Source organism: Pseudochaenichthys georgianus, chromosome 11 (assembly GCF_902827115.2).
Source record: "Pseudochaenichthys georgianus chromosome 11, fPseGeo1.2, whole genome shotgun sequence".
NCBI lineage: Eukaryota > Metazoa > Chordata > Actinopteri > Perciformes > Channichthyidae > Pseudochaenichthys > Pseudochaenichthys georgianus.
Genome location: NC_047513.1, coordinates 15,523,963 through 15,544,897, shown reverse-complemented (window position 1 = coordinate 15,544,897; position 20,935 = coordinate 15,523,963). Strand labels below are relative to the sequence as shown.

The 20,935-nt window shown below is 43.1% G+C and overlaps 1 protein-coding gene across 5 annotated transcripts in view; it reads right to left on the bottom strand.

The window, feature by feature from the left end:
• Nucleotides 1–20,935, bottom strand: part of LOC117454713 (RNA-binding motif, single-stranded-interacting protein 3) — a 310,119-nt gene that overhangs the window by 189,142 nt on the left and 100,042 nt on the right. For 2 of the 5 annotated variants that reach the window (XM_071204811.1, XM_034093849.2), the window contains exon 1: nucleotides 12,082–13,345. The exons of the other annotated variants lie outside the window; for them this stretch is intronic. In XM_071204811.1, the coding sequence (XP_071060912.1) occupies nucleotides 12,082–12,156 (75 nt within the window). In that variant the 5' untranslated portion in view covers nucleotides 12,157–13,345. Of the gene's footprint in view, nucleotides 1–12,081; nucleotides 13,346–20,935 lie in introns of those variants that run through there. 5 annotated transcript variants of the gene reach the window in all.

Here is a 20,935-nt window from a genome sequence, read left to right as displayed (position 1 = left end):
GAGAAGTATTTCATATTGTTGTGGTAAAGTTTGAAATTAGTTTGAGATTTTCTTTTGACATGTTTGAGATGTATTACTCTTTGTTTTGTTATTTTCCTGGAAAACATTCTCCAATGTCCTTCCCTGTTTTTGGTTAAAATAGAAAAGGCATGGCTGTTGCATGACAAATCACTACACTAAGAAGTGTGTCATTTTGGCTGGAAATGAAATAATCCCAGTTCATTCATTGTTCCTGTTTTATAGTTTTGGCTATCATTTATGATAATATTGTTTTCAACAAACAAACCACATAATCACACGGCAAAGTGTTGATAATAATCCCTTATTGCACATTAAACCTGTTAAGCACATCAATAGCAAGCACACTATAACAATGTTTAGAGTAAATAAACTGTTAACAAGTGACTGTTTGGGTTATTAGTTTACCGTTTGCTTTCTCTTCCAAATAAGCTTCTTTTAAAACTGTGCAATGGTTTGATTTCTTGACACATCGGACGTCTTCTTAGGGACATCGCCATGTCCCCACACCTCAGCGTTAACTTACAATGACCAATGGCCAATACTGTAAAAAGAATAAGACCCAAGTTGCAATAAACTAGAGTTTAATTTAATAGACAAATGGTCGTTTTTAAAACCTAACGATCCTTAAGGGTACATAAAATACTTTTTTGTAGTTCCAGAGGAGCAGGAAAATCTCTTAAGTCCTGCAGTTGATTTCTCAGCGATACAAGGTTTTAATCTGATGGCAGTGGAGGGATGGAGGGAGGCGGGCTGGCAGCATCAGTCAGGGTGACCTCATGTGTCTGGCACAGGGAAAGCCTATCAGGTTTCCCTCGCAGATTCCAGCTTGCTCACTCCACAACAGCCCCATGACTGAACCCCCGGAGGCATGTGTGTATGTGTGTGAAATGGGGGTGGGGGGTAATTGCATGTCTGTGTGTATGAGAGAGTGAATGAGATAGAGGTAGAGAGATAAATTATATGAGATAAATTATTTAGAGGGAAAGAGAGAGAGAGACTGCAGGAGGGTGAGCTGAGTGTCAGTCCCTCTAGTAAACTCAGTGAACTCGGCAGGGCTCCCACCCTTCCTTACATACATACAGAGCCAGCCCCCCCCCCCCCCCCCCAGCGTCCTTCCTCAACGATAAACGTGCTGCCCTCTCCTCTCATGTTTCCTCTCAGGCTGTTTTGTATGCACATGATAATGTGGATCATTGTGTATTTTGGGGTTTTTAACAGTGTGTGAAACTTCTCTGGCATGCCCTGAGAGTACGGGGAGGTGTTATGCTTTATGAATATGTAAAGGAGAAAGGAGCTTTACTTGAATCCCGATGAGATCTATTAGGTAAAAAATAACCAAAGACTGTTTAAATAATAAAACATTCTCTCTAATGCTTAGCTGGAACATTAGGAAATGCTATGTAGGGGTTGAAGTTCAATAGTTTTTAACACAGTTTGAAATAATCAGTTAATATAAATAGAGTCCATGCCAAAAAAACGTTTTTTTACCGGTTCCCCACCTTAGGGTTAAAGCAGTTACTCTCCAGTAACCTCGTCTGACCCGCTGTTAAACAATGGGCTAGGTAAGCAAACACTATTGGCAACTATTGCTATGGTAACAATACAGCACACTCCAGGCGATGCTACTAATAAAGCCTCGACAGGCTCAGAGACAGCGTCCCATTTTACAAATCACTGTGGCAACTGCCACGCGGGCGCACTGGCAGAGAGATGAACATCACCAAACACACACACATGGGTTAAACAGATGCGACATGCTGGTTAATGCTGCCACACATCAGCCATGAGCGTCCTCCATAACCCTTGAGTGGGGATTGGGAATGATGGAGCTGGGGCTGCATGCTGCAGCTCCAGTTGGCTGTTAAACTGCTATCTGTAACTAAACAGATCATCCTGCGCTCGACATGAAGTCTACATAACTGGGGCACAGAGTTTCTAAACATTTAAGAAGGAGCGAGAGTGTCAACACCGGTCTTAACGACTACACCGGGTCTGTGGCGGGAAACGTTGGCTCACCATTGCCGGAGTGTTTATCCAACATTCTCAGGAAGGCGGGGTAATGTCAGCTTAGTGATTCATTGCAGGCCCAAAGTGCTGAGGACACAGAATCTGCTCTGAATGGCGCCGACTGCAGCTCCTACAAGGGTTTATTGCTTTATCGGCTGAATCCTAATGTGACCCTCTTCCCACCACTCCCTCGGTTTGTTCCACTGGTGCATCCGGAAACATTCGGCAAGGTGCCTATGTGGTTTATTGCCCAATGTAGTCGAAGTTCTTAATGTGGAGTAAAGTTTCTACTATATTTCCTTGTAAAAAAAAGGCATTTAGGAAATACTCCAAGTGGCGCATGTCTGCATGGGGGTTGATACAGATCTCTATGGGTTGATATAAAGCTCCCTGTACAGCATGATTCCCCCCAATATGTTGGGAGAAGCAAAACATATGGCGGTTACACAAGCATGCAGCTGTTGTTTTTTGGGGGCTAGAGATAAATAATGGATACAAGTCTTCGACTGGGTGCTCAAGACTGCTAATGAGAGAAAGAAAGCAGACAGGGAATTAGGAACTAACTGTTTTTCAAAGCCACCGTTTTCTAAAATATTCTAAAAGTGCCCGAAGACAAAAAAATAAATGCGGAAAAAAACATCACTTTATGTTTATCATCTTTAAAAAGTACCCAAATGCTAACATTTGCATTTATTAAAACAATTCTGAAACTTGAATACAGATAGAATTGTCAAACTGGAATGCACATGAAAGCGTTTATTCCTGCGTGCATTTCCCTTTCTCGGTCCTCCTCTTCTTCTCTCGAATGTGGGTGACCTTAATAATTTAGGAGCGAAAGGGGAGAGAAAGGAGATTGCATTTGCTTCAATGCAGATTGTACAGGAGTAAACTACTGTTCTGCATCAAACCCTCCCAATATTGTTTTCCTTTTCAGGCAATAATCTGCTACAAACCCTCATTCTCTCTGCGTGTGCAGAAAGGGTGTCCATGATGCGGGTCGTCTCCCTTTTGAATAGTTTATCATGTTAACTATTGAAAAGGCAGACAACCAGCCTCTCACATGGAGACAACATATCATAATGACACTATTTAATACGGCTACCAAAGGCTGTTTATGTGCTTCTAATTACTGGTGAAGATTAATAATATCTCTCTTTTAATTGAACTCCATAACGCTGAGGGCTTTCTCTTTTATTCTTCTTTTCATCCACAGTATCTATACTCGGTGGCTCGGCTTGCTCCCTGCATCGGTGTCTTTGCAATGTGATTCACGCGCCTACCTGTATCCCAATCTGTGTTTTTCCATACTCTGACTAATGCATACACATCGTGCCCCTAAGCAGCGGCTGAAGCAGTGAAAGGGTCTGCTAGAAAAACCATTCAGGCAAAATCTAAGAGGGTGGCTTGAGTCATTTAACTCAAATAAAGCAGGGAGAAAGGCCTGTTTGCTCTTGGTAATCCCCCACTTGCCCGACAAGGCTTCGCAAGGTTCATCTGCTGCGCTAAATTGGTGCACGTATCCCTATTTGTATAGGAGCTCATTGTGGCTGGGTGAGAGGGGAATCTGACAGGACTGGCAGCTATTCAAGCCCTCATGCCTATTTGCTTATCCTCTTTCATGGCAGAATTGGCTTTTTCCAGGAGCCATTTTTCAAGCTATGCGTGACATGGTATTTTCATTGAGCCTGCCACTACTAATGCAGCTGTGTAGAGTAAATAGTGCAGGAAAGCCGGTATATGTGTTTAGGAGCAGGGCCTCCTACACTAATCACAGTGGTGAGGCTACACTACCATTTGCATGTCTGTGGCCGGAGTCTTCTCTGGTTTCCCTGTCTGGATGTCTGCAGGTGAAAGACACCAGGTCATCCGTTTGTGCAGCCACAATGGAAATTAAATGCAAATTCAATCAAAGTGAGATCTACACGGGCAAAAGTTTCCTTACAAAAAATAAAATATGGTGAAAAATTAGAATGCCGATTCTTCAGTATGTCTCTTTTGAGGGTTTTGCAGATTCTTGGCAAAAGACAAAAATATAAAGCTTGAAACTATACAATGTAGTACACTGCACATAAAAACATGAAACTTCCTTTTACCGGACATTACAGGAAGACACAATATTGCCTTCATAGCAGGCTGTTTTGATTATGAGCTCATTGCTATTAGGCGCTGTCAGTTCGCCAAAATGTGTCTAGTAATGAATGAGGTAGACCACCGACAAGGACTCAATAACAAGATGAAAGCAGTTCACTGTTGTGGAGAGTACCATCAGAATAGGTATACAATAATTGTCTTTCCAGCACAGATACAAGGGCTTCATCTGATTAACACATTCACATAATAACCACCACTCATCACGATGAAGAGACATTTATTTCCGATTAGGCGTGAAGGTATAAAGCAGGCCTCAGCTTCCCTCTGATGCCCTCATTCAGGAAGGTGAAAAGTCAATTATGCTGCAGTGGGAGCCATGCGGCGATCCTTCTGGTGCCCTGCTCCTCAAAGTGTACGCAGCAGCCATTCGTTAAAAATGCAGGAGCAATTACCCCGGCTGAGGCTGAGTCAGTGAACGCTACCAAGCTGAGCTGCTGCCTCCTCCCATTGGCTGCCGCTGTCGCTACACCAGCAACCTGAGCATTCTTCCCTTGAATCGGCATGCCAAAAGGTAGGGCAGCAGACGCAGCAGACACCGAAAGCTTCAGTTACACAAGAACAAAAAAAAACCTCCCCTGCCGGTCTGTCTCTCACGAGGTGCAGTTACCTCCCCCTCCCTTATAGCACGTGACCTCACCCTGACATCCTTCACCACCGGCTCAGTCTCATCATGACCCCACTCCTCTTCTGCCCTTCATGCTCTCCACTATCTTCCCCTCAAATGGAGCAAGAAAAATGACTATCCGCCTCCCTCTGAATTTCAGCTATGTGGCTCACATAAACAAAGGAGCTTGAGTTTATCAGTCACTGTTGGGGTATTTAATTCTGCATCGCTCTTTACTTTGGGATAAACAGGGGCTAATAATTCATTCAAACATGCTGTGAAACAGCAAAAGCTAAAATTGCAATCAAGAAATTATAATATTAATGGAAACAAACAGACTTAACTTTCAGAACTACATTCAATTGTTCGCATAATACAGGTAGTGATTGCCTTTGTAGAGTGCTATTCTCAGGATAGAACAAAAATATTGAACCACACACTGATCCGATTCTTTATTATACACCTTTCTGTAGACATTATTCAGTATGTATTGAGCAGCAACAGGAACGAACAGTTTCACAAAGTTTGTAATCCCTTTATCTATTTTTCAACAAAGTTGATAATCCCTGACTAAATATAGTCACTCAACGTATTCCCTTCAGTTGGAAAATATTGAACATAATATAGGCAAAGTTAAGACTCTGTCCTACCGATAGGGAATTTATATTAACCATACTCACAGAACAATTCGATTCACTGGAATATGGTAAGAGGGTTTTAGGTATGTTTAACGGTTACCACATCCCATATGTTTCTCTGCATGTAAATATGGGGTGGATGTATTAAAGGGGTCTACAGGAGGTGTCTCTCCAGCCACTCATGTCATCCTGCACAGATGGCAGGACACCATGCCCAGCAGACAGCAGGGGCTCCCGGAAATAGAGGAAGCGGCACGCAAATCCGATGGAGGATGGGAAAGAGAGTTTAAAGATGAAGCAAGACTTGGCAAAAAAAATATGAGCAAGGAAGAGTGGTCAGAGCAAAACTGAGGTGGATACATAAATAGGAAAAGAGGAAAAAATACAAAATTGTGACTGTACCCCACCATCCTCAGAGGCAAAGGGGGAGACAGATAATGCCAGACAGACCTCTGCCAGAGCGACAGAAGAGTGAAACAGTGGGCCAGAGGAGAAATCTCCAGGCAGATACTACGTTACAGAAAGAAGTGCAAGTGAAAACAAGAAAGAGGAAAAAAGCAGGTGTATTTGAGTCCTGCCGTGCTGGTTGGTTTGAAGGGCACGTCATGTGTCTCCTTTCATCTGGCTCTAAAACTAAAGCAACATCTTCCCCGTCTCTCTCCGTCTTGCTGCATGTTGACTCTGCATGCCTATTTCTCTTTGAAAGAATACTTCGAAATAACATAGAACATGTGTTTAATTTCAGTTCCCCACAAGGAAGAGCACCACATCCTGGGATAAATATCTCTAATGCACTTAGAAATGTTTGTAAATGCAAGGCTTGCCTATTACGCACAGATACTAAAGACCACCTGTGGTTGAAAATTCACATACGCAATTTAGTTGAAGCCTAAATGATCCCATTACGGTTGTATTTGTGTTAATGTGTGTGCTCCTCTTGTCACAGCGGTAGTTTAGAAGCTGGTGGGGACTGGTTTTCCGGTTAAAGTAAACTCGCCCTGCTCAATCCGCCACCTTCCTCCCCATACAGTATTCCCCATTTCACCAAACAGGTTGGAGTCCCTTTCTCCCGCAGCACTGTATAAGTCGGCTGTTATCTCCAGATGGCCCGCGAAGGAGGGTTCAGAGACGAGATTCCCTGGGGCAAGAGATCCACCACCAAGCACATTATTTTATATTTTAGGCATTTATCTGCAATGCTCTTTTTCACAGCAACCTCCAGTGAGTGGGGAGGTGCATTGTTCTGGGTCTTGCTGAAGGACGCTACAGTAAAGCATGAGTTTATTGCGGAGAAGATAAATGTGACCGGGTTTTAAGACCTTCACTTTAAGCACTAGGCCACTTACCTCTCATGTACAGTCCAAAACCAGTGACTTCCTAAAGTACAAACTTATTGATGGACTTCTTTATCACACATTTCCACACAGATGCTCGTACACCATCTGTTCTCGTAAAACGTGCTATTTAAGCACACATATAAAACATTGCTGCTACATTTTGAATCCCGTGTCAAGTACTCCTAACTTAATACAGAACAGGTTCCTCCTCCCATCAGGAGATGCAACCTATCGAAAACACAATAAATCTTGCCATTTCATTTTCATGCTCCTTTGTTTGCCCCTCCGTTGCTCATCTGACAAAATGGATATCAGTGTTGAGGGAGCAGCTGTAATGAGATGTGGACGGCAGCATGCTGAGGGCCAGGTCTCAGCGCCCGGCTTATGAGAGGCTGCGGGAAGCAATAATACATACACAATCTTAATGTATGGGTGTGCAGATAGGGCTGAGCTGTCAGTTGATAGATGAGAAGAGTTAAGAGTACCCCCTGCTGCAGAGTGTGTATGTGCAGGTTCGTGCATTTACACACAGGCCATACAGCAAATAAATGGAGTTGTCTGCCCCTTTGACTGGCAGTTACACATGGAGGGATTGTGCTGCTGGATAAAGCTGTAACCATAGACAGATAAAGACTCCGGGTATTAGTTGATTAATGATCAAAAAGGCCGCCTTTCATGATTTGACCGTGTGAGGTGAAGGATTGGGAAAATGTGAGGGGAAAAGCAGGAAACCAAGATAGAGCGCTTGCTGGAAAAGCCTGCCAGATTGAGCTAGCTAAGCGAGAACACATGATGGGTTAAGATTTACAGCGAACCAGGGACAGTATTTTGTTTCGGGCAATCGGTCGTGAGGCATGTAACAAGAATTACAAGTGAGGGAAATGAGTTATACTACCCCTGTCTTTGTACTAATCAGAACATATTGTCCCGGGCTCAAAGTAGGGCTAGCCTTAAGTAAATGTAATTTAAGAAGTGTATTTTTTCCAGCCCTAGAAGCCCCTTGATAAACTCTTCAAAGCAGATCCACATCAGCGGAGACAGAGGAGACTAAGCTATAACTGAGAGTTGCGTCACTGATAACTGATTTAATGAAAGACTTTGGAAAGTGGACCTTTTTTCTCTGCCTTTGATTTTGCTTGCTCTCCGTCCATGTATATCTGTCTCTCCCTTGTTGTCTCAGTGCTTCTCTTTCTCCTCTATCTAGGCATTAAAGGAGGATTTATACGGCTCTGTTGTTATTTCTGTAGCACAATGGATCACCCGGTGTAATGTAACCAAACCTTTTTCTTTTAACTGGCCGCTCCCTCCCTCCCTATTGCATACACCCCTCGGCTCTCTGTCTTTCTTTCTCTCACGCACATACACCCTTTTCCTCCATCTCAGATTCTGAAGAATTAGACATTATAAATGGGGCCAATGGCAGTATTGGACACTCCCATCAAGGGGTCTAGTGACTGCTGTTTACTCTAGGCCAGGGACATTAGCATCTGATAAATCTACCTCACTCTGCCCCTCTCTGCTTCTCAGGTTCTGCATGTTCTAGTCCGACTGTATCACAGATGCCGCTTCCAGATGACAGCCCCAGCACCAGTGCATCCCTGCGTGTCTGTGTGTGTGATATCGCTGACATTAGGCATGTAATGACCTAGCCTATCTGTGGTGTAACAGCACAAGGGTAGGGCAGTGTCAGGTACCTTGGGTGTATGCAGTAATAGCAGTAGCAGGGACAACATTTCACAACAGAGGCTTCATGTAGTGCAGGTTTTCAAGGCAAATGATCCTTATTTTGAGAGTTCCTATTGAGAGTGTTTGTCAAATTAAAACAGAGAACCTTAAATGCTTGTCAGTGAGAGAGAATTAGATAAAAATGCACACCAGGGACAACCGGCACTTAGTGTACACATTTAGCTTAATGCATGTTCTTTCCAAAACACTATCATGAAATAACAATAATTGATCTGTGTAATTGTTATCCTGGGCGAGAGGAGGGGCCGGGTCACAGCGAGGCATTTACAGTAATTTTCTCATTTATGATGCACATCTATTGCCTATGATTACATTTGAATGAACAGCAAGCTTCAAATCAAATTCACAAAGAAACACACAGGCTGAATAAATGCCCAATTTCAGCAAATGTCTACATGGACTGATCAGCTGGGACAGATCCTCTCTTCAAAGCAGCATCCTGCCAGCTCCGCCCAGCCATAACCTCATATAAAAGACACACACACACACACACACACACACACACACACACACACACACACACACACACACACACACACACACACACACACACACACACACACACACACACACACACACACACACACACACACACACACACACACACACACACACACACACACACACACACACACTTTCAGGAATCAATAATTCAGCTAAAGAGAAGCACATGCTACGCCCCAATGCACTAATCAATAGAAAGCCAAATGTTATCTTTTCATCTCATTCTCTGACTTTCACATTCTAATCGGGGCTGACTAGCTCATGCTGGACAGCATCAGAGAACTCCATTACATTTGAATATAATACAGACATACAGAGGATAAAAGGACCCCCAATTCAAAATGGGCCTCAGTTTTTCTTGACAATCCTGGCTCCTTTTTTAACAAAAGGGTCCTTAGCTGTAACAGAGTGCAGATGTTCTATACATTTTCTATGCATAGAATCACAAATACGTGTCATAAAATGGAGGCGAGAAAAGGTGGATGGCAACACTTGAGCATGAATTACGCCCCACTCCCCCTCCCTATCCAAGATATTTATGCCCCCCTGCTCACATCCCTTGGAAGAATGAGGCCATACCTTGGGAATGCAGCAGTGAAGATGAAGAGAAAGACCTGTGTGATTTGAGACTGATGACTAAATCGGAGCGGTAGTGTACGTGTGAAGCAAAAGGGGGGACCTGTAGTGAGTTTGTGTGTGCGTGTGTGAGTGTGTGTGTGTGCACATGCGAGGCCAAAGTGACTACCGTGTGATATTGTCGACTGTCGGACTGAAGCTGCCAGCCATGGCCCTTCTCCCCTCTCTGTAATCGAGCTATCAATGACCATTAATGAGAGTGTGAGATAGCTCTCGACAGCCCTCTGGGTTACATTGCCCAACACTCTGGCCTCTCTCCCCACCTCCCCTTTCCCCAATGACCCTGTCTATTGCCCAATAACATCCACCTACGAGGCCATCGGCTCACTAACTAAACACGCATATGAATGTCGGCTTCTGATTAATAAACAGAATGATATGCTCTCCCCGCCTCACCACGCCCCCACTGTGGTTCTCGTTTGCATGACACAGGACCCTAGCGGCTGGCTCAAGGATACCTCAATCGCTGACGGTGGCAAGATCGGATCTGTGCTGACCTTGGCAGTGAACTGCAGCAGAGGCGGAGGAGGCAGGGGGCCCTGTTGCAACAGAGCGGGCTGGCTGAGAGCGAGGGGAGGGAGGAAGAGGGGGGGAAATAAATGGAAGGGAGGGAGGGGAGAATGGAGGGGCATGCCCTGATTGAGAGGCCTCCGAGATGAGCAACTCTGAGATATTAGAAGGGGGAAGGGGGATGATGGAAGGAGTAGTGGAGGGGTGGGTGGGAGGTAGAGGGAAGCCATATGGCAGCAGCACAAATGTATTAAACTATAAATCAGGGTGAGAGCGAGTGGACTGCCAGGTGGGGCTGCAGGCAGGTCGTCGCCGCTGGAAACGCACTGCTTCGCCATCCAGCTCCACACGAGAGAGCACGAAAACATCTTGCCAGTATACTTCACTGTCCTTTTATCACTTTTATGTATTCATTCATTGCATTAACTCCTTTTCTTTATGCCTGATGCCCTTTGTATTGACACAGTGGATTTGCTACAATTTAGCGTTCATTTCTAGGGCTGGGTGTTTACAAATGTTCTACACTAATGCTAATAGAACAGCTATTTGCTTAATTAATTGTATTTGTTCAATGTTTCAGGGTTGAAAAAACTAGTAAGATGTCTTTCTCTTAATAAGATAAAGAAATATTTTGGTTTATGTCAAAAAAATATTTAATTTAATGCCAATTTCCAAACTTGACACGTTGGAAAATGTTGCTCAGGAAATATTTGGTTCCCTGTATTGAAGTTTGTTAAGCTGCCCTACAGTATATAGTCTGCTATCAATGAAATGGAAAATTGTAATATCACAATATAAAAAAAGGATTTGAGACATAACTACTGCACAAGTCAAGTTCAACTGCACACCTTTAGCATCCGATAATGGTCAGAAATTAGTGTTACACATGTGCTAGAAAAACAAATGGAGTAAAACCCAAAAGGCTTCCATTTTAATCCCTTGATGATGTCTGGGTAGTGTGCCTATCCAGTGTCCTGGCAGCCGTCGGGGCCCAGCCTGGGCTTCCATCCCAGAGGCACTGATGCATACTACAGCTAGAGCAAACACGGGCAGCCTCCCTCATGCCTGCTCTCTGTCAGAACATAACGACCATCACCGTAAAAAAAGATGGGTTCATAACCTGTATGTCCCTCTTTGTGAAGCACAACAATAAGCCATTTGTGCTGGTTAGTGAATAAGCAGCTTCATAATTAAACGTTGTATTCGCCTCAATCAGAAAAGTGGCATTGAAGCACTCAAACAAAGGCCTACATTCAGCTTTCAAATACTTCATTAGGGAATTAAATGTGGGTCCCGATCCTCTCATCTGTTTAAAAAATAGCTGCTGTCACTTATTTATAAATAACAAAAGCCTCTGAATCTTTGATATGTTATTTAACACATCACACTTGATGCCATTGCACTGTATCACATCAAGATCTCATCAGTTTGCAGGTGAGGGATGGATGGATGTTACTGGACAGCTCCCAGTAACGGTCTGGTACGCTGGGCTAACTGGCCTTGATCCCTGATCCTGCACTCAGAGAGACACACACACACACACACACACACACACACACACACACACACACACACACACACACACACACACACACACACACACACACACACACACACACACACACACACACACACACACACACACACACACACACACACACACACACACACACACACACACACACACACACACACACACACACACACACACATAGACATCCAAACTCCCAACGAGGTACCTGCCATCTGAAACCATCACAGCCAAGGCCGGCTATCCATCAAATCCCATCTCCACTCAGGGATGAGAGGGGGATGAAGAGAGGGCGGTGGAAGAGAGGAGGTGGGGGAGGAAGGGAAGGAGGGAGGCAGGACACAGAAGTGTAGGAGTAGATGCTTGAGGAATGCAAGAAGAGGAGAAGAACCGTACCTTGGTCTGGAGATAGTGGGGGTAGTAGTAGGTGTACTGAGGGTACATTGGCTGCTGCTCCAATCGCTTGCCCATGTAGCTGGAATCCTTAGCACTGAGGCAGGGAATGGTGACACGGGGGCGGAAGCTGCCAAGTAGCTAGCAATGGGATAGAGGCAGCGGAGGGGCAGTGCGATTCTTTTCTGTGTCGCTAGCCGGTCCTCCGGGGAGAAGACGGGGTCTGCGTGTCGGACAGCAGCTGGGAGAGGGTCTGCCTCTGATTGGGGGGGGCTCTGTGCCTCACCGGTCCTGAGCCTCAGTGTCTGGTAGATGCTCGCTCACTCAGTCTCTTACTGCCCGATCAATGGAAATATTTCCACAAGTGCTAGAACCAAGAGCGCTGTGTCTGTCAGTGGCTGGTATCGGATGGTAACGTGCGATAAGGGTGAGGAAGTGGAGTGGAGAGAAGAGGTGCAGGTGGCAGTAGCTCTGGCAGTCCTGTGAATGTTGGAAAATGGGAGAAGGAAGAAGAGGAGGAGAGGAGGAGGAGGAAAGGGATGGCAAGGAAACCGGGAAAGGACGTATAGGTTCACTTCTCTATTTGAGCTGTTTCACTCCAGTCTTTTGCCTGGGCTTTAATCTGCCTCTCTCTCAGACACACTGTGGATCTGACTCTCTCTCACTGCCCCTCTCTCTCTCTGTGTCCCTCTAACATACACAAAGTATCTCTCTCTCTCTCTCTCTCTCTCTCTCTCTCTCTCTGTGGTCTGATCCGACGGTGGCTGCGTGCTGTCCTGTTTGACAGAGGGGAGATATCCTCAGCACCGGTAGCCGACGAAATGCACTTTATGCAGGGAGCAGAATCACAACACGAGAGCCGAGCGCACGCACAGAAAGCAATCTCAGCCTAGAGCGAAGGAGCCAGCAAGAGGACAGAGAAATGATCCCAGTTTTCTAAACGATGTGTATTTTTAAAAATCCACCGGTTGGTAAGTCAATCCTCTGGTTTCCAGATAGAAGACGAGTAGTTGGAAAAAACCACAGTGAGTGAGTCCCAGGTGCCGAGTAGAGAAGGAGTCCCTCGTCTGCGATCCTCCCTCTTCCTGCACTTGTAAAATGTGTTCCTTATTTTGTCCTTGGCTCTCTCACTCCTCTAAGCAGCCTGCCTCGTTCTCTTTCCCTCTGTCACACAGTTGCTCTCGCTCTCTCTCTCTCTCTCTCTCTCACACTCTCTCACTCTCGCGTGCGCTTTCTCTATCAGTCAGCCTCTCTCTCTTCTCCACACTGACAGGGCGGTAAAGGGGGCTCGTCCGAGGCTACAAGCAGAGCAGAGCACCTCCTCCTTCTCCAGCCCAGCCAGGAGGGTCTTTAGCAGATCTGTGCGAGAGAGGGATCCAGACACAGACCAGCGGGCTGCAGCGTTTCCACAACCTGGGAGAACGCAGGGGAGAGGAGTGGAGGCGAGAGGGGGGGAAGGCGTCAGCGCGAGCAGTCGATTCCCCCTACTGGCTGCACACGGAGCTACAGACTGAGTCCTCAACACTTTACAGAGTCTCAAAACCAGAACAGTTGGATAAATCACTTCCAATGTTCAACCTTACTCCTCAACTGCAAGAATTGAAAGGCAATACGTCATTTCTGTATAATATATAATAACTGTTGCCCGTGGACAAATATCTTAGCATTTATGAGAATAGGTTGTATTACCAAGTAGGTTCACACAGAGGATGCTGCTGGTGTAGATGGTGCATACGAACACATAGAATGAAGAATACGCTTTTTTTTTAAAAGAAAGCTTCTTTTTTTTTATAAATAGTGCCAATACAAAAACTATTTTAAAAAACGATTGTAACAAATAGTAAACAAAGACACGATAAACACATCATATATTTTTTTTAAACGGAAAATGGTTTCAATGTTTTTTTGCCTCTTCTGCTGTTACCGTAAAATTGCAAAGTAAATCATATAACTTGATTTAGAACTTGTAAATATATTTTTCACTGCAGTGCAGGGTCAACACAATGTGCAGTACGACTTCACTTTTATGAGCTATAAACACAAACACTACATGGAAAGGCAGTAAACAACTATCTCTATGGCACTGGCTGAGGAAGTCAAAGGAAGCCACTTCCTGTGCAACATCAAAGGATCACAATGGATGAATCGTCCTTTGAGTGACCATAGCTGTGACCAAAAACATCTCAAAAATGTCCCATATGTAAGTGTTTGCCTGAACACAAGCGACCTCAGCTACACCCATACTTCTGCGAAGATCAAAAACATGCGTGCAGAAACATAATGCTCAGAATGTCCCACTTTTTTCCACACATACACAAAGTATTTTGTGACGTAACAAGTTCAGGAGTCTTCCATTTAAAACCTCTTGATTTTAGTCCTGCAGGAAAAAGAAAGCCACAAACTAAACCAGGAAATTATTTGACAGATATAATGATGTTTTCGAGTCCAACAATGAACTATCCAAAATGAATATTGTATGAATAAATTGATCAATTGCAAGAACATTTGTCAATAAAAACGTGATTTCTTTGCAATACAGATTATTTTCAACTATGAGGAGTTTGTTTTAAGACATAATGTATTGAAAAATTACATATTTTTAGGAGAGCGATGTGTACACATGTGCATGTGGACAGATGCAATCAATAGCAGAAGAAGAATCCCAGGGACCAAAACAAAGCAGGGAGGGGAAGGGCAGCCTTTTACAGAAATAGAGAGCAAAATATAATTATCAGATAGGCCACTTCTATCTAGAGATGGGGCTGATATCGATTGTGGATTACCAGATGAACAGCCTGTGGATCAACTAGACACACAAACTCTCAGCATTTGGGCAAAAAGGCAGAAAGTAGAGAACAAAGACAGGAAGACAGAAAAGGCCAATGGAGAGAGTAATAGAAAGAGATATGGAGAGAACATAAGATAAGACGCAGTGGGAGACAGAACCTGGAGGAGGCAGAGAAGATTCATATGTCGTATGTATGTCGTCTCTGTATTTCATTGATAAGGCTCGTCCTTTTCTGTTCTCACTTAAGAATACTGAGATGAAAAGGAGTAGAACTGAGTAATATGTCAGATTAAAGTGATTATTAGCCAGATTTTGTCCATGTCCACGAACAATAGAGAGTGAGCACAAATATGGAGAAAAAAAATGCAAATTGAGCGATCAAAGTAATACAATAAAAAGTGTGCTTGCAATGTACTGTGTGAATAAGTGTAATTATCACCCAGATTTAAAAAATGTTTATTTTTCTTTAGTGTGAGAATGTATTTGCATATCATGTAGTTACTTAAATATCTCTGTGTTTTAGTCTGCTGGAAAAAACATTTGCTATCTGTCGGTATCACCTTTGGCTCTGGGAAATTGTAACAAGTCTGTTTACCATTTCATTTAATGTTCATGACAATAGATACATGCAGTAATAGAGAATGACAATCAGTAGTTTGAGCTACAGTTTTAGAAATGTACTTGTTTACAGCCATATTCCAAACTCAAATCCATAAGAAAATAAATCCCACATATTTTGAAATGTAGGATTATTAGCGACTCGAAGATTTTTCTAATGTTTATTCTAATTAGTCGACAGAGAATGGAACACAGGGGAGTAACATTACACAGACATTGGTCGGCTGAAAACAATTAATATTCATTGACCCAACCATTAAGAATTAAGAGTCGAGAATTGAGACTTGACTCTTGAAATTAAAGAAGTTGACCTGTGGCCCTTACAGACAACATGAGAAACCACCCTGAGGTGAACTCTCAGCCAAGAGTTGGCAAAGGTTACTTCTATTATTGAGGCATTTTCAAGCATTGTCACTGGAGAGCAATAATGAACGGTGCGTGTAAATAAATGTCGGCACCGTGTTTCATTCTGTGGAAGCAGACCTTGAAGATAAGACGTGTGCTTTGCTCTGATGGTGATGCAAGCGCTCTGGTGTGAATCAGTGAGATTGACGTCACACACAGGTGATTTGCAGCCAAATATTTCAGGAAAACGGAGAGTGAGTATCTCTCTGTTTTGTATCATTCCTTATGCAACACCATGTGCTTTAGAGTCATCGCCATGTGGTGGTTGGGGCATGCTAATCTAGAACAAAAATTGATAATTGTTTCAATTTTTCAACAAAATATAAAGACTTGTTGAAGGAGAAGATATGTTTGAAGTGATTTCCCTACATATTTGTATTTAAGCTTATTTGTACACTGGGGCTTGCCACCCAGAACAGCATATTTTGTGCTGGATTATTTCAAAATGCATTCAATGTTTTTTTTCCCAGTGAAAACTGATCAGATTTACTAGCCGATTTGTCAAGATGGAACTCAAACTGTGCCTCTCTGCTGTTTTAAATATTTAAAATCTTACACAAAGAAATATCTGGTAATACTTTGCAGACGAGGCCTGTCAAACATTTTTCGAAGAACAAAAAACCCAGGCATCTATTTGGAGGTCTTTCTTTGATGCACTTTCTAAATTAAGATCATGGGTGAGTCATTTACAGGTCTTTAGAATAGAAGAATTGGAAGACAGCCGAGTGTATCAGGCCCCGCCCCTGAAGGTGTTGAGTAGATGCAATCCCTGTCCAAAGAGTAAGACAAGTCTAGAAAAGAAATCCAAAGCATGAGGTCAGACTATTTCAACAGAGATTGTCAAGTTGTTTTTTTTAGCATTTAAAGAATGAGGTCATTCAAATTCTTACTCGGCAAACGGTAGAAGCCATATTTGTTTTTGTTAGATTTTTCAATTAAATTAGCATCCATGGAGATATTAGTGTCCTGAAGAGCAGCCCTTTTGTTCATCGACTGCTCTGACAACAACTGTTAAACTGCTAATGTCTTCAATCTCTATTTAAAAAGAGGGACATACTGTATTTGTAAGAAGAGGGATGAAGGCAAGGTTTACATGTACTAACATATGAACTATAACTGAATAATATCTTGTTTACTTACCACAAAAACAGAAGTAAAAAATGATCCGAGCCAAAATGATTTCCTAGAAAGCACATAACGACTTTGCCCTACTGCCCGACCCTTTCCCCAATGGGACTACTGGACTCCTTCAAGCCGGTGCAGAAACCATGAGGCTTTGCTTCCTGTGGTTAGGGTTAGGGTCAGTCCTGTCACGGGTGTTTCCCAGAATGGACCATATGCATGGAATTTGAGGAAAGGCTGGCCCAGTGTCAAGGGAAGGGTGGGGGAGGAGGAGGGATACAATAATTGAGGCAAGGGGGAGAGGAGGGAAGTGGATTTGAGGAACATCGGGGTCTGGTATTCCTGGAAAAGCCTTTGGCGTGGGTTCTACTGGGAGATACCCAAGCACTATGAGATCATCTTACATGTTTTATGCAAACGGACTGATGTAGCTTGACTAACCAACGTCCCCCAGTGCCTTTTATTCAAGTGAAAGATGAAATAATCTTAACAGTCTAAGTATGATCTTAAGACTATGTTTGTGTTTTGGATTAAAGCAGAGATGCTCTGATTAAAGTTTAAAATAATCTCAAAAAACACGACTGAATGTTGATGAACGCTCCAATCATGAACAGGCGGATAAACAGATGTTTGAAGGCTGCTGTTCGTCATACAACAGAAGATGACTAAGTACAGATGATTAAGTTTATATGAAACTGTAGTACCACTATAAAAAGTTTTCCCTTAAAAATAAATATAATTTAGTTAAATGTGAAGGCATGCTAAGAGAAATTAATGCCAGATTTGAGATCAAGTGTATAAAAAAGAAAGATAATTTAATAACTTCAAATATCGAGGGGTCTAAAGAAAACCACAAATGTTGGCAGATTTACTCAAATTGAAAAAAAAGAAGCGTAAACCACAGAAAGAAAAAAGTATGGCTAACCTCTGAAGTGGTTCTGAGCGCTGAATATGTTTCAATTTATCTTCATGCCGTTTCCTGAAGCTCATACCCATGGTGCGACATAATTTGATTAGGTGATTTAAAACATCACATCAGAAATCAAGAAGCCAATTAGATTACAACTGATTTTCACATAATCACAAAGACAAATTACTTATGCGAAAATAGAAGTCTGTTGAATCTCATCGTGCAAGTCTCCAAACATGAACATAATCTAAAACTATAGGTTTATTTTGGTTGGAAAATACTCCAGCAGAAGAACTAGTCTAACACTGAATGATGTACGCGTTTAAACACGCCCCGACCACCCCGTTCCCAAACTCTGTGAAGACGTGTTAACATTATGAGTGTAAGTTCACCACATCTCTAACACATGCAATTCCTTAATACATTCTTATCAGTGCACTTACGGATGACAGCCTGAGGTAATTCAACACATTCCCCCTGTGAGAGTATCATTTTCCACAGTGCTAGAGCAGAATGATATAGCTAAGATATGATTGCAGAAAGCTTCACTTTATTTGTATTTCTTATGATGATCTTGTCACCTGGATTGGCTATTTATTTAATACTACCATTCAGTCTTTCTCACAGTGCTGGATGAGGAACACCCACACTCCTTAGCAGCTATAGCGTGCTAGGTCCGACAATCCAGCTTTATTCTAACAAAATACAGCCATACTAGCTAGGCTCTTTATATGCATGCTTATACATTATTTAGGGAGTAGGGTCTCTGAGACTGGAAGCGTTGCATTAAGAATAGGGCTGCCCCCGACTAAAGATGTTTCTAGTCGACCAATAGTCGTCAATTAAGGCGATTAGTCGCACGTTTATGATATATAATTTAATTCTTTTTTTTTCTCCAAAATGGTTTCAGTTTCAAAGGCTGATGAAGAGCGTTATTATAACAGCATGGTACGTTGTGCTTCACATAAAATAAAACTGTAATAATGAATCTTTGAAATATCAATTAAATGTAGAGAGTGCATTAGAGTCACAGCGCACCGAACAGACACAGCGGTATAAACAGCAGAAGCTCCGGTAAGGATTCTTATTGTGTGTGTGAACAAGCAGCGAGGACACACACAAAACATTTAGTTCTAGCTTCCATATCTAAATATAACAACCCAATAAATACAACCGAGGAAACACTGAAAATATGAGCGTCGGCAAAAATCCCTCGGCGCATTACGCCCTCATCATGAAATGAGAGCTTTATCGTTTTCTGAGGTCAGAATGATGATATATTATAGGAATATATGTTGATACAAAGATAGGCTACTGCCTGACTCACTGCTGCTGTTTTCCTGCTGTCGGGATAATTAAGCTCCGTGTTTTGTTAAGAAACCAGCATTCAGGAAGCTGCGCTCTAACGTATCGTCCACACAGTTCCGTCGCGTTGAAGCTTGCCGGTGGGCGTGTCTGTCGCGCGACCAACAACCAATCATATTAATCTCCCGCTCCGGACACACAAGCACGCGGTTTTATTGGCTAGCGCTTGTATTGGCATTTGATTGGCTGGCGCTTCCGTCGACGCTTGAAAAGTTTAATTTAGGCAAAGCAACGCGACGGAACCACAATGCAGTTCGGCAAAGCGTGACGTCACCCCATTCAAAGTGAATGGGAAGCGTCTGCGTTGAAGCACGCGACGGAACCGTGTGGACGATACGTTATGGTGTGGATATGGAGGAGACTTTTTGCCTTCGTAGTTTGCTTGTCCTTTACTCGCTCAGAAAGATCCACACTTTGGATTTCCTGCCCGACCAAATTAACTGAATGACCAGGCACAGCTCCGAATGAAGTCGCAGGGTTTCCGGGTGACGTGTCATAGCACATGCAGCGCACGGAGCTTCTTTTTTGCCTTTCTTTGACTAATGGAAAATTTGTCGACAAATACTTTTTTCGCCGACTAACGTTTAGTCGACTAATTGGGGGCAGCCCTAGTTAAGAACATATATACTTGACTTGAAAGGATCCGTTTTGGACACATATGTGCAACATTTGTCATGAAAGTAAATATTCTTGAACTCCGTAGTGATTAAATTCAGGATTTTGCCATCAGCTTTATCTGCAGGATAAGCCGACCACAAACCTACCATGCGCACATGATGTTTTCATTGTAGAACCGGGACAAAACCAATTGCTAATTTTAAAAAGTAACAAAACAAAACAGAATATCAACATGTGGCAGTCAATGTTACATTTGCCGACACAAATGGCCAGTGTATTGGAAACACTGCTACTTCATTAAATGTGAAAATTACAGACTGATTTCAGACCACCGGCCCTACACCGAGACATTTGATAAACACCAGGCAGAGTTCCAGTGAGTCATTAGCTTCCATCACAACACAGAGGAGAGCAATGCAAGCCTAATGGGGAGGAAATATGAGACCAGACGTGCATGAGTAGAAGTGACTCACAGCAACCCCTTACTACACCCGACGAGGGACGGGCAACAGACCTCAAAGAGTCAATTGCGTACACTTAATAGATCTCTATTCCAAATGTGTATCGTATTATACAAGTCACGTCGACCGACTCATTTCCTGATTAATGTGATTCTGAGAAAAGATCAGAGTTGTTACAAATTATTTCGTACAGGGAAAAGAGGCCCACTACCTTTGTTTAAGAGTTTGTGAATTTAAGTCAGGTGGTCTACAGCTGTGGCGGTTCAATGTGTGTGAGGTGGGTCTGTTTTTCTCTGTGAGAAGAAAGTAAAGCTTCTCTGAGGAAACTCGGAGATCACAGGAGGGTCAAGGTTACTCTGACAGCAAAGGTGAAAACACTTCAGTAGAGCACAGAGATCAGACTTCCTGTGTGGCTTCAATGCTAACCCTAATATAACATACACAATGCAACTGAGAGGCAGTCATGTCCTTCTGTGAACCAGCCAGACTCCCACTGCCAGGGCCAGCAGAGCCACATCCCTGCAGATGAAGAAGAGATGACGCCAAGAAAATCTCTGCATAATAAGGAAT